The 13,188-nt window shown below is 42.7% G+C and overlaps 2 protein-coding genes across 6 annotated transcripts in view; both read left to right on the top strand.

The window, feature by feature from the left end:
* USP50 (ubiquitin specific peptidase 50) overlaps nucleotides 1–2,355 on the top strand; it is a 33,203-nt gene extending 30,848 nt beyond the window's left edge. For both annotated transcript variants that reach the window (XM_040343275.1, XM_040343274.1), the window contains exon 7: nucleotides 1,251–2,355. In XM_040343275.1, the coding sequence (XP_040199209.1) occupies nucleotides 1,251–1,448 (198 nt within the window). In that variant the 3' untranslated portion in view covers nucleotides 1,449–2,355. The remainder of the gene's footprint in view (nucleotides 1–1,250) is intronic.
* Nucleotides 2,356–12,157: 9,802 nt separating this feature from the next.
* The window catches only part of RBM17 (RNA binding motif protein 17), a 59,497-nt gene continuing 58,466 nt past the window's right edge, over nucleotides 12,158–13,188 (top strand). For 2 of the 4 annotated variants that reach the window (XM_040343270.1, XM_040343269.1), the window contains exon 1: nucleotides 12,158–12,300. The gene's annotated coding sequence lies outside the window, so the exon portion shown is untranslated. The remainder of the gene's footprint in view (nucleotides 12,301–13,188) is intronic. The other 2 variants (XM_040343273.1, XM_040343272.1) reach the window with 2 other exon arrangements.

The following is a 13,188-nucleotide window of genomic DNA, read 5'->3' as shown; positions in this document are numbered from 1 at the left end:
AACAAAGAAATCAATCTTAACCTCCCTGGCGGTATGATTAATTCAGATTTTAGGAGCTGAAAGCGGTACCATTATGTTGCATGGAAATTTGGCGTTTTATATTGTAGGCCTGTAATTCTTAGAAATAAATCACTTAAATCTGTCCAAACAAGAGTCTATTATTATTATTATTATTATTATACAGGATTTATATAGCGCCAACAGTTTGCGCAGCGCTTTAGTAGACATCCCGGGTATAATAAAATTTGAAACACAAAATCATAAATTATAATATAATAAAAAAATATAAATAATTATAACAAATAATATAATATAATATAAATATATATTAATATATAATTAAATTTTTGATGACGAATTTCCCCACAAATCACTATCGCTTAATACTGCAAGTGATTCTAATTTATTATCGCTGTTTTTTAGCTGGTCTAAAACCATTTTTGACATAAAGGAAAAGTTTTTGGTTGCTATGGACAATCTCCAGTTTCCAGGCAGAAAGAACAGTTTTTATTATATAAAAGTGCATGCAGGACACTGGGCAGACCACTAGGGACAAAGGGGGTGTGTATTTTTTTCATACAGTACTGTAATCTATAAGATTATAGTATACTGTATGTATTGTGTTTATTTACTTTTTTTAATTTGGCACCGTTCTCCGCCCCCGTGCGTCGTAACGTCGCAGGGAACAGAGCTCGGCGGCATTCGGCACTTTGAATTGAGCGAGGAGACAGCTCGATCACACAGCAGGGAGGCATCGCAGGATCCAGGGACAAGGTAAGTAATTCCCTGCCTGTGGACACTGCGAGGCGGTCCCGAATCTGGCTCGGGGTTACCGCTTTTGGTTCTGAAATTCCACACCGAGCCAGACTCGGGAATACCGCCAGGTGGGTTAATGTGGTTATTAACTGTGTTGATGTAAATAAATTATACTATTCAGATTATATACCGTATAAAGGATTGTAAAAACCCACAGAGATGCTCAGATTGTTATGAAGACATTCCCATAAATCCACACATAATGCACCCACCATAGATGTTGGCAGACATTGGAATGTATCTAAGTAATATCAAAGTTATACACAAAGGGTATCCTACTAAAAAAAGGTTACATTCTACACACCCCAGATACCCAGAACAGAAACACGAGACTAAGAACAAAACAAATCAATACCTATCTAGTGATACCAATATACAGAGATGGCATATATGGAAGAAATAATCTCTGTTGTAACAACTTTTTTTTTTCATAGAACCATTCTGGAGAGCTTGAGTCTGGCCATTACACTGCATACTGCAAGCATCCTGGGACTAAAGAGTGGAATGCCTTTGATGATGCCAAGCACTTTAGGATTACAGAAGACAAAGTGCAAAGTCCATTAGCCTACATCTTGTTTTACACTACCCAAGCATTTAACATGCCAAAAAAGACATCGTCCTCTACATTCTGATGCTGGACTTTTATTCACACCATGTGGAACTGTACCAAATTGGAAGACTTTCTCTTAGACTGATGAAATTATAGGGAAATTTGTGAAGAAAAGAAAAGTCCAGGCTAGACCAATGTAAAGACTGTCATACCTAAAGTTCAGCTTTAAAGGAGAAGTATGGCCAAACCCTTTACCCCTCTAAACTTAGTTTGGCAATCCGGTGACTCAGATTCGGCCGTCAGCAGGCTTTAGCTGACGTCACAGAGCTTCTCCATGCTCTGCAGGGATACAGACAATATTGTCAGGATCTGCCCAGATGCCTGACTGGCAGCTGACTTAGACTCTCCTCTTGCTGCTTAGAGCCTGAGCCAACTGTTCCAAAACACTCCACAGGCCGGCATTACAGTGAGCGCTGGGGGGGCAGAGCAGAGAGTGATGACAGTCACCGCTCTCTGCTCAGAGTATTCAATGGTCTTTGATTGCTCAGTTCTCAGAGCTGGTGGGAGACAGCTGCAGCATCGAATTGATGCTGCCTCCACATAGGGATATGTTTATTTTTTCTTATCCCGTGCCTCTTTTTTAAGAAAAGAGTACAAAAAAACTTGATGTAACAACAGCAAGATATAATTATGGGGAAGTGTGTGGAAAAAGGATATGATGAGGAGAAACTGAAACAATTGACATGGTGGGTTGGAAAAGGTTACAGAAGCGGAAGGAATAAAATGGATGATCAAAAAAAGAAGAGGGAATAAATTAACTTGTGATAAACAAAAAAAAACAAAAAAAAAAAAAGAAATGAGTATAAAATAGTCAAAAAATATATCTTTACTAATGATGTAAAACCAAATAGAGACGCTATGCGGGCTGGCCAAAATAAAAGCTGAGCGCTCTAAGGAAACTCTATGAGGTGGAACCTGAAGTAAAGGGGGGAAAAAAAAAAAAAAAGAAGAGGGGAAAAAAAGAATTTGGATTTTGCTTTTGTCTTAGACTATATTAGTCAGTAGTACAAAGATGGAGAGCATTATTAAGAGGCAAAGGCCTGTTCTACAAATGACAGAATTTTGGAAACAATGATACAAAAATATATACATATATTTACAGAAGCACGCCTAGTTTGAGCAACAACCCCCTAGGGTGAGGAGTGGTCTGATGTTGATCTGGTGGGGTTATATCTATGAAAGTGATGTAGAGCTTGTATATCCAGCCAAAGTATAGCTGGAAGAAAAGTAAAGGTTTCAATTCTAATAACATGAATAGGGAGTGTAACACCATGCATTTCATATATCTCTTGGAGTGCTCATGCGGCCAACAATGGCTGTGGGCTGGATGTAAGTGAAGTATAAGAATAGGAGAACAGATCCAGAATATAAGAAAAGGGTGCAAATATCAAAGTGTTTCCAAACACTGTTTATATATCATAATAGAGATCCTGGACAATTAAAAGTCTGCAGGACAGACACGATTAAAGGGGTTGTAAAGGTTTGTTTTTTATTTTCTAAATAGGTTCCTTTAAGCTAGTGCATTGTTGGTTCACTTACATTTTCCTTTGATTTCCCTTCTTAAGGGTTTTTTTCTTTGTCTGAATTTCTCACTTCCTGTTCCTTCTCAGTAAACTGTTCTGGCTGACTAACCCCCAGCAAGAACAGCTCGGATGATGGGGGCAAGCTTACTGAGGAGAAACAGGAAGTGAGAAATTCAAACAAAGAACATTTAGAAGGGAAATCGAAGGAAAGATAAGTGAACCAACAATGCACTAGCTTAAAGGAACCTATTTAGAAAATAAAAAAATAACTTTTACAACCCCTTTAAGGGACACTGAAGGGGTGTGAATAAGAAAAGGGAGATATCCCAGAACTAGACTAGATTTATGAGTTAGACTGCATGCAACCAAAAGGTTTAAATGTGGAGATAGATTTAAACTGCTTTTTTTCAAATTCTTGAGGGTAGCTGGATTAGACTACTTTATCATTTTTAGAATATTTTTTTATTTATTGTTAGCATTCAGTTTTGCTTAAGTTACGTCATACAGTACTTGAATGTTTGAAGGATGTATGGTTTTAATAAACATGAGATTGACCCCTATTCATTTAGATAGGATGTAGTAAAAGCCTTTGACCAGTAGATGGGGTATATTTATATATTTCCAGATCGCTATTAGTTCTTTATTTATAAGCTGTTGTTGTTTTATGTATGTTGCGCTACCCCCGCAGGAGCTGCTTAACTACTTGCCGACCAGCCGCTGCACTTATACAATGTATGAACAGCGATCAGTCATTTGCCCTAGTGAGTCCACCCCCTCCTACAGTTAGAACACACCCAGGGAACATACTTAACCCCTTCCCCGCCCCCTGGTGTTAACCTCTTCCCTGCCAGTGGCATTTTTATATTAATCCAATGCATTTTTATAGCACTAATCGCTATAAAAATGCCAATGGTCCCAAAAATGTGTCAAAAGTGTCTGAAGTGTCCGCCATAATGTCGCAGTACCGAAAAGAAAACGCTGATCGCCGCCATTACTAGTAAAAAAAAATATATTACTAAAAATGCCATAAAACTACCCCCTATTTTGTAAACGCTATAACTTTTGCGCAAACCAATCAATAAACGTTTATTGCGATTTTTATTTATGAAAAATATGTAGAAGAATACGTATCGGCCTAAACTGAGGATATTGGGGGATATTTATTATAGCAAAAAGTAAAAAATATTATTTTTTTCAAAATTGTCGCTCTATTTTTGTTTATAGCGAATAAAAACTAAAAACCGCAGAGGTGATCAAATACCACCAAAAGAAAGCTCTATTTGTGGGGAAAAAAGGACGCCAATTTTGTTTGGGAGCCACGTTGCACGACCGCGCAATTGTCAATAAAGCGATGCAGTGCCGAATCGCAAAAAGCAATATGGTCCGGGGGTTAAGTATGTTTGTTGCATACTCTGCCTCTCAACCCCAATAACAGTATCTGCCCCTCTTGGCACACCTGGTAATAGTGTAAGTGCAATGACCTATAAGAAACACACGTTATTATGATAAAACACAGAAATTATCTTTACTGCAATATTTCTGTGGAAAGGTAACAGACAGTAACAGTATATATATTCAAGTAATCAACTCAAGAGCAATAACTGAGATTAGGAGCAATATAGCTCAATACTATATTCAGGCTGCTTTCAGGGGATTCCAAACCTGAAAATACACTTAAACTTAAATTGCGAATAAATCACAATATGACACTTTATATTGTATTGGTTACCTTTACTTAGGATGAGTCCAGGCAGGAGGAGAGCAGAAGACTGACTCTCTTTATGTCAGACCTCTTTCTTCTGTCTCCTGACACCACAGGCCCAACTACAAACACTGGGGTAGACTCATGTAGGAGATACGACGGCGTATCTCCAGATACGCCGTCGTATCTCTGATTGTGCAGCGTCGTATCTATGCGCCTGATTCATAGAATCAGTTACGCATAGATTTGACTAAGATCCGACCGGCGTAAGTCTCTTACGCCATCGTATCTTATTTGCAATTTTAGGCTGGCCGCTAGGTGGCGCTAACCTATATTTACGCGTTGAATATGCAAATTAGGTAGATACGCCGATTCAGAAACATACGTTAGCCCGGCTCATTTTTTTACATCGTTTACGTTATGCTTTTTCCGTCGTATAGTTACCCCTGCTATATGAGGCGTATCCTATGTTAAGTATGGACGTCGTTCCCGCGTCGAATTTTAAAAGCATTGGCTTTTTGCGGGTGAATTTCGAGCATGCGCACTGGGATTCTTTCACGAATGGCGCATGCGCCGTTCGTAAAAAAACTTCAAATACGTGGGGTCACACTACATTTGTAATAAAACACGCCCACATCATCCGCATTTGAATTAGGCGGGCTTACGCCGGACCACATACGTTACGCCGCCGTAACATAGGGCACAAGTTCTTTCTGAATACGGAACTTGCGCCCTAATTTACCGCGGCGTAACGTATCTGAGATACGTTACGCCCCGCAGAAAGTTACTCCATTGTATCTGAATCTACCCCACTGTATTCAAATAAATATTGGGTTATGTAAAAAAGCGGATCAATCAACCGCAGTTAAAAATAATCCTCTCTCCCAGCGCTCATAGATATACACGTTATTCCAAATATTTTAAATACAAATCAAGCAGCTAATATAAGTATACAATTTAAAAAACAATATGTTCTAATATAACTCTAAAATCACTACATAGAATATTCTACAACATTAGCAGCGCTGTATGGGCTGTAAATCTACACCCAATGTGTCCTTATATAATACAAAATGGTTATTTAATTTAAGTCCATCAAATGTTTGTCTTTTCTCAAGAACACATCTGAATAGATCCTTGGCTCCCGACACCGCACCCAGTCAGTCCACTACCTTATGGTATCACACTCACCAGACAGATCAATCAATGCCTGTATAGAAATCCATACTGGAGCTGCGGGGTCACCTTTCCATCTGGATATTACTCAGAGTAAAAAAGAGAGGCGCACATAGCATAATACTGTATAACAATTTTTTAAACAGTCCCCCCCTTCCAGATGTACACTTACAAGAAAATCAAACTTAAAAGCATGAATATCGCAAGGTTCTGCAGATATGCCTGTATCTCATCGCTCATCAGGCCCAAACTGACCATAGGGCACACCGGGCGTTTAGGTTTTATCGGTTTTGACCGATCGTGTGTACACGGCCTTAGACGTCCACAAACTGCTGGACCCACTAAAATTGGGTTTCCGCCCAGGACATGGTACGGAAACAGCACTTCTTAAAAAGTCTCCTGATACTGCTGGACCTTAGTGCTGCCTTTGAAACAGTAGACCACAAACTGCTGTTAACCCGCCTTACGGAGGTAGCTGGAGTTACAGACTCGGATCTACTATGGTTTTCATCATTCCTGCAAAATCTCTCTCAGACAGTGAGACTACGACCGTTCACGTCTGACTCACACAGCATTTCTTAAGGAGTCCCCCAGGGATCATCCCTATCGCCCGTACTATTCAATATTTACCTCCGCCCACTCCTAAAAATAATTAGTACTCAAGACCTTCTCTATCACTCCTACGCAGACGACACGCAACTTGACTTTCGTATCAGCGACAAAAAGAACCAATACCCCCTATTAGAAAAATGCCTTAGTCAGATAGACAACTGGATGACGGAGAGTCACCTCAAATTAAATGAAGCAAAAACAGAACTCCTTCAATTCCATGTAAACCGAAAGAAACTGGCCAGGACTACCTGGACACCACCACCCATTCTGGGACAAAACATCACCCCAAGCACAAAATTCAAAAGTCTCCAAGTCACTTTTGACTCTGACATGACAATGAATGCACAAATAGGATCAGTAGTTAGTGGTTCCCACCATCTTCTACGTCTCCTATGAAGAATTGTCCCAAATATAGAAATTGCACTGTTATCTCTGATGTCAGATACAACAAAGAGTATTAAAACGGATATCCTCCACCATATAACAACAGCAGCTAGAACAATAATAGCTGGTAAGTGGAGAGAAAATAAAAGTCCAACAATATCAGAATGGATATGTGAAATGAATGAAATACAATATACGGAGAGACAGATAAGAGAAAAAGAATATGTAAAGAATCAAATGCCAGAAATATGGCAAAAATGGGAAGAATTTCGGTACTCGACAAATATGATAGAATATCTATAAAGAGAAAATAATAAATAACCCCTTATAAGTTAGGGTAAATGGGTATGGAAGTGTAGCGCCCCCTTGCTTTCAGCATGGGCGCTACGCTAAAGTTAGTGGGAATGTGAGAGTTACTTTGTTCCCATTCGTGTTTGTCTAAATTTGGGACTTCTGTCATCCCAGAAATGTCCACTGGGTCAGTCTGTGGTCAAGTGGTGCAATACCACCCCTTGCCGGCAGTTGGCGCCAGAGGGGTTCTGGCAGAGCAAGTTTTCCCCAGCAGCCAATTGGAGGAGTTTTCCCTCGCGGGGCATGCTGGAGGAGAGTATATCTGTGACAGGGGTCATGTGTTAAAAAATCTTCGCGGGGTCCCCGTACCAGGTGCGGTATCCACCTTCAGGGTACGCGCATCCATGGACACCGCCAGCGCAGCCCACCTGGCCAAAGCTGACAGCTGCATTGAACCTCATCCTGAGGAGAAAAGGGATCCCAGTGTTCCACTGGGTCCCATGACTTGTTATGAGGATCCCAGTCTGGGATCGGGCATCCGGACCACTGACAGGTATGCTTGCTGTCATCCGGGGGGCCCATATAGGAAAAGTCAACTGGGAGGATTCGCTCTCTTTATTCACCTAAGTCCTTTATTGAAACTGGCCTGTGGCAGAGGCCCTAGAGCCGGGTCTGTGAGAGAGACCTGTTCCTCCCAGCTAGTTCAGAGTGATGCTTCGGCTGCCTGGCCTTTTGGAATACAGGGGGTAAAGACCCGGCTGCTAACGAACTACGTCAATAGAGTTCAAGGAATTTCAAACAGGATTCAGGACAGAACCCTCAAGGAATAGAAGCTGAATTGATTTGCTCATCCCTACATCACATCTAAGGATTGGACTCTTCGGATTGTATGCTGAGCTATACCGTGGTTATCTTGACGGCTAAGGTATTGGGAGACCAGACTTCCCACAGGCCCTATTAGACTGATGCAAAACAGTCTTTTCATCTGGTAAGCAGGCAATCTTATCCTTCCTCACGGGTGTATTGGTGACAGCTTACCTCACATCAATCAAGAGTCTTTCACATTGTCTGCACAATCCACTTTTCTTTCACAAGGAAAATCACTGGATAGAATCATATGAACTTTGTTTCGTGACTTTTTTAAGACTTTTTCTTCATATATCCATCTGCAATTTTATGTTTTTTCTTATTCTGGCTAAATTTTCAGTTTATTCCAGAATGACTTTTTTTGTTTATTATTAATTTATATGAGCACAATATCACTCACTAGCGCTGCACTGTTTTTTTCTTTTTTTCTTTATTATAGGGGTCTGTCCGGGGGCACTTTACCCACTCCGAGCAGAGTGGCGACGAGTTACTACAATTGGTACTATGCAGAGCAGTATTGATTGCTCCATTCAACATCCAGGCCTGATACCGCAAGGTTCTCTTCTCTTTCCTTCATCAACCTTGACCTTCCTAATACGTGTTGATGTTGGCCGTGTTTGGCCTGGGCAATAAAGCATTGAAAACCCTTTTATTGGCTGTCTGGACCTTCGCTCACTACCACTGTTCTCACAATTGCACCCCTAGACACCGCCAGGGTAACTTAGCAGGCTGATCCCAAAATCAACCAGCGGCTCCTTCGGGGTGAGCGCTACAGAAGTAAGTAGGAAAACAGGAGAATAAATGTAGATGTTTTTTAAAAGATAAAGAAGCTAATAAACAATATTCAGGGTTCTATTTTCAATACAGAAAGGGTAAGAGATAAATGTATATTGTAATGAATCTTGTATATTTGTAAACATTGGTTAACCACTTCCAGACCTTAGGTGTTTTTCAGATTTGGTGTTTGCAAGACTAAAACAGTTTTTTTCTGCTAGAAAATTACTTAAAACCCCCAAACATTATATATATTTTTTTCTAACACCCTAGAGAATAAAATAGTGGTCATTGCAATACTTTTTGTCACACCGTATTTGCGCAGCGGTCTTACAAGCAAACTTTTTTTGGAAAAAATTCACTTTTTTGAATTCAAAAATAAGACAACAATAAATTTGGCCCAATTTTTTTAAAAATTGCGCCCGCTCGTGGCATGGCGTCAAACTTTTACCCTTAAAAATCTCGATAGGCGATGTTTAAAAAATTCTAGAGGTTGCATTTTTTGAGCTACAGAGTAGGTCTAGGGCTAGAATTATTGCTCTCGCTCTAACGATCGCGGCGATACCTCACTTGTGTGATTTGAACACCGTTTTCATATGCGGGCGCTACTCGCGTATGCGTTCGCTTCTGCGCGCGAGCTCGTCGGGACGGGGCGCTTTAAAAAAATTTTTTTAGTTTTCTTATTTATTTTTATTTATTTTATTACTTTTTACACTGAAAAAAAATAAATTGATCACTTTTATTCCTATTATAAGGAATGTAAACATCCCTTGTAATAGAAAAAAGCATGACAGGTCCTCTTAAATATGAGATCTGGGGTCAAAAAGACCTAAGATCTCATATTTGGGCTTAAATGCAAAAAAAAAAAAAAAAATTTGGAAATGTCATTTTTTCAAATGACAAAAAAAAAAAATTGTCTCTTTAAGAGGCTGGGCGGGACTGACGTTTTGAAGTCACTTCCGCCCAGCAGAGCTATGGGGACGGGCGAAGGAGATTTTTCCTTCAGTCTCGTCCCCGCTCAGCTGCCGAACGGTCCCGATCGCCTCCGCCGCTACCGACGGCTCCGGTAAGCGGCGGAGGGCGCGGGAGAGCGGCGGGAGGGGGGGGGCCCTCTCCCGCCGCAGAAACCGCCGTTATCGTTTACCAGACCGCGCACACTAAAGATTGATACCTCGGTTGTGGCAGCAGCTGCTGCCGTTACCGAGATATCAATCTTTAAAAAATGGACGTACATCGTCGTGCGCAGGTCTGGAAGTGGTTAAAGATTAATAAAAAGAAATTGAATACACCATGAAAGCCCGGAACCATCCTGCCTTGTATCAACGGTTCAGGCTGGTGGTAGTGTAATGGTGTGGAGGATATTTTCTTGGCACACTTTGGGCCCCTTAGTACCAACTGATCATCGTTTAAACGCCACAGCCTATCTGAGTACTGTTGTCCATCCCTTTAGGACTACAGTGTACCCATCTTCCAATTCCAGCAGGATAATGCACTATGTTCCAAAGCTAAACACATCTCAAACTGGTTTCTTGAACATGACAATGAGGTCACTGAACTCCAATGGCCTCCACAGTCACCAGATCTTAATCCAATAGAGCACATTTGGGATGTGGTGGAAGTGGAACGGAGATTTGCATCATGGATATGCAGCCGGCAAATCTGCAACAACTGTGTGATGTTATCATGTCAATATGAACCAAAATGTCTGAGGAATGTTTGTTGTATATAAAATGCACTAATCATCTATCAAAAAGTGTTTTATATCGCTAAACCATTCATCCAGTTTCTAAATTGCTGCATTTATAAATTCCAAAGGCCAATATAAAGGAATGGTAGTGGTAAAAAAAAGCACTTGTGGGTTTAACTATACATTTTTTTTTTGTACAATTTTCCTTTAAGGGGGGCTTGACAGGGGGCGTGTCCTATGCCTGCATACTTTTACTAATAGATGTCCCTCATTCCCATCTCAGAACGTTGGGAGGTATGCACATCTGTTTTTCTTGCCACTCTTGCAGATGTGCCAAAGGGTTCTCTGCCTGGAGGACAAGCTCTTGAACTGACATACCAGCATGCGCAGGAAATTGGCAGATGTGCCATAGGGCAGGGGTCGTCAACCCCCGGCCCACTACTGGGCCGTGGCGCTTCTGTAGCCGGGCTGCGGGTGCAGGTGGCCGGCAAGGGAGATGCTAGGCTGCCGGTGTCCTCCTGAGAACTTTCCCCGGCGCATAATGCCCGCAAAACACTGGCATGAGAGCGCTGTGTGGATGGGGAAAAAGCGAGCGGGCAAGCCCCCCCGCATCCCCCTGAATCACCGCTCTTCCGCCCTCAGTGCCAGTGCTCTGTCTGTCGGAGATGCGGCGGGGAGCAGAGAGATGACATCATCTCATACTGCCCACATCACCGCTCTCCTGCAGCTCCTCAGGCATCCAGGTTAGTACCATCATATCCCTTCCTTTTTGTGGACTCAGATATCTTCAGCCTCTCTTCCTCTGAACAAGAAATCTCTCTGCCACTTAGATTCCTTGTTCAGCCGGCGCAGATTGTGGTGACAGGCAATGTGGTGACATCTGGTGACAGGCAATGTGGTGACATCTGGTGACAGGCAATGTGGTGACATCTGGTGACAGGAAATGTGGTGACAGGCAATGTGGCAGGTGGCAATCCACATCTGATGACAGGCAACGTGGCAGGTGGCAATCCACATCTGGTGACAGGCAACGTGGCAGGTGGCAATCCACATCTGGTGACAGGCAACGTGGCAGGTGGCAATCCACATCTGGTGACAGGCAACGTGGCAGGTGGCAATCCACATCTGGTGACAGGCAATGTGGCAGGTGGCAATCCACATCTTGTGGCAGGCAGCGTGGCAAGTGACTATCCACATCTGGTAGCAGGCGACAGTGGCAAGTGACACGCCAGGGCTCTGACTGATTCTACATTATGGTGAGTTGAATAATTTAATTCATTACTACAATGTAATAATAGAAAAAATGCACTTCAATCACCCTGACACCATAACAAGCATGGTGCCGGGACGATTGAAGCGCTAACACCAGCCATTGCCTGCGAAAAATCGTGCCCCCCCGGTCGTTGGCACAATTTTCTTCCATGCAGCCGGTCCCCGGTGCCAAAAAGGTTGGGGACCACTGCCATAGGGTTTTGCTGGAACCCAAAGCCCCCAGCCATGCGTGTGTAAAATGGGGGAAGTGATCAAACCTTCTTTTTGCAACACAAAAACTCTGTTATATATAAAAATAAATACTATACTACTTCAATGTGAGAGAGTTACGAGAGAATGCAGAGAAAAATGAATTGTCAACTAGGATGTCAACTAGTAGCTTGCATGTTCCCTCCCTGCCAGGTCTAAACATGGCGCCACTTCACTTCCGCCCATTGCCGACGTCAGCTCAGCACACATCCTGGCACGCTGTGCGCTGCAAGCCTCGCTGTGGTGTCTCCGGTTGTGCTGCTAGTGAATGTGATTGATACGGCGGAGGCCGCTCTCTGTGCTCCGGGGTTATATGGAGTGTTTGTGTATACAGTAGGTGAGTAATGGAGGGGACACTGCGCTTTGTGCCGCTTCAAGTATCACAGGCAGTGTCTGCTAGGCGAGCCTCGGGCTTTGCGGCCTAGTATAGTGTGCAGAGTTCTGTCTGTCCTACCTGACATGCTCGGTGTTCTGTTTTGTAGCTGCACGCCTGCTTGTTTCTGTTTCCATTTCTATGACTTATAAAACTCTCATTCGGGTCTTCCATGGGCTGCTGGTTGTATGAAAGTACACCACCATGGTGTCAACTCGGTCTTCTTCCTATTATTATTATTATTATTATTATGTGCCATTTTGGCCTGATTTTCACAATGCTGCTTGTCTTGTCTACCTTGTATTGTTTGTACCTAACAATCCCACACTGGGCTCCTTCATTCACATCCAAATGGAATCATAACTCCTCATGCTGCTTTTTTCTATTCTGTTGTAGTTTGTAAATACCTTGTCACTAAGGATGAGCTCTGGCGTGTTTGCATAGAACACGCGCAGAGCCCGCCAGGAAGTCTGCACCCGCGCTGCGCTAATCACAGCCAGGCAGACATTGTCCGATGCTCAGCTGCAGAGATCGGGAAATGTCTGCCTGGCTGTGATTAGCGCAGCGCTGGTGCCGACTTCCTGGCGGGCTCTGCACATGTTCTATGCGAACACGCCGGAGCTCATCCTTACTTGTCACCCTACTGATGGACCCGGCTGATCCCTCCTGTAGGGTGACAACGCGGAATGGCCTCCTGTGAAATCAGTGCTGTGTTGTCGCCACATTGTCTTTATTTCTAATTGATCCATCATGTAGGCCATATCAGCAACCAGTAGACCACACCAGGTGACTGGCAGATCGTGGTCTGGTCTTGCTGACCCGCCACCCCAGAGCATCAGAGTGCAATGCAGA

This window comes from Rana temporaria, chromosome 3, assembly GCF_905171775.1.
Source record: "Rana temporaria chromosome 3, aRanTem1.1, whole genome shotgun sequence".
Taxonomy (NCBI): domain Eukaryota; kingdom Metazoa; phylum Chordata; class Amphibia; order Anura; family Ranidae; genus Rana; species Rana temporaria.
The sequence above is the reverse complement of the archived record's forward strand: the minus strand, read 5'-3'. Positions and strand labels throughout refer to the sequence as shown.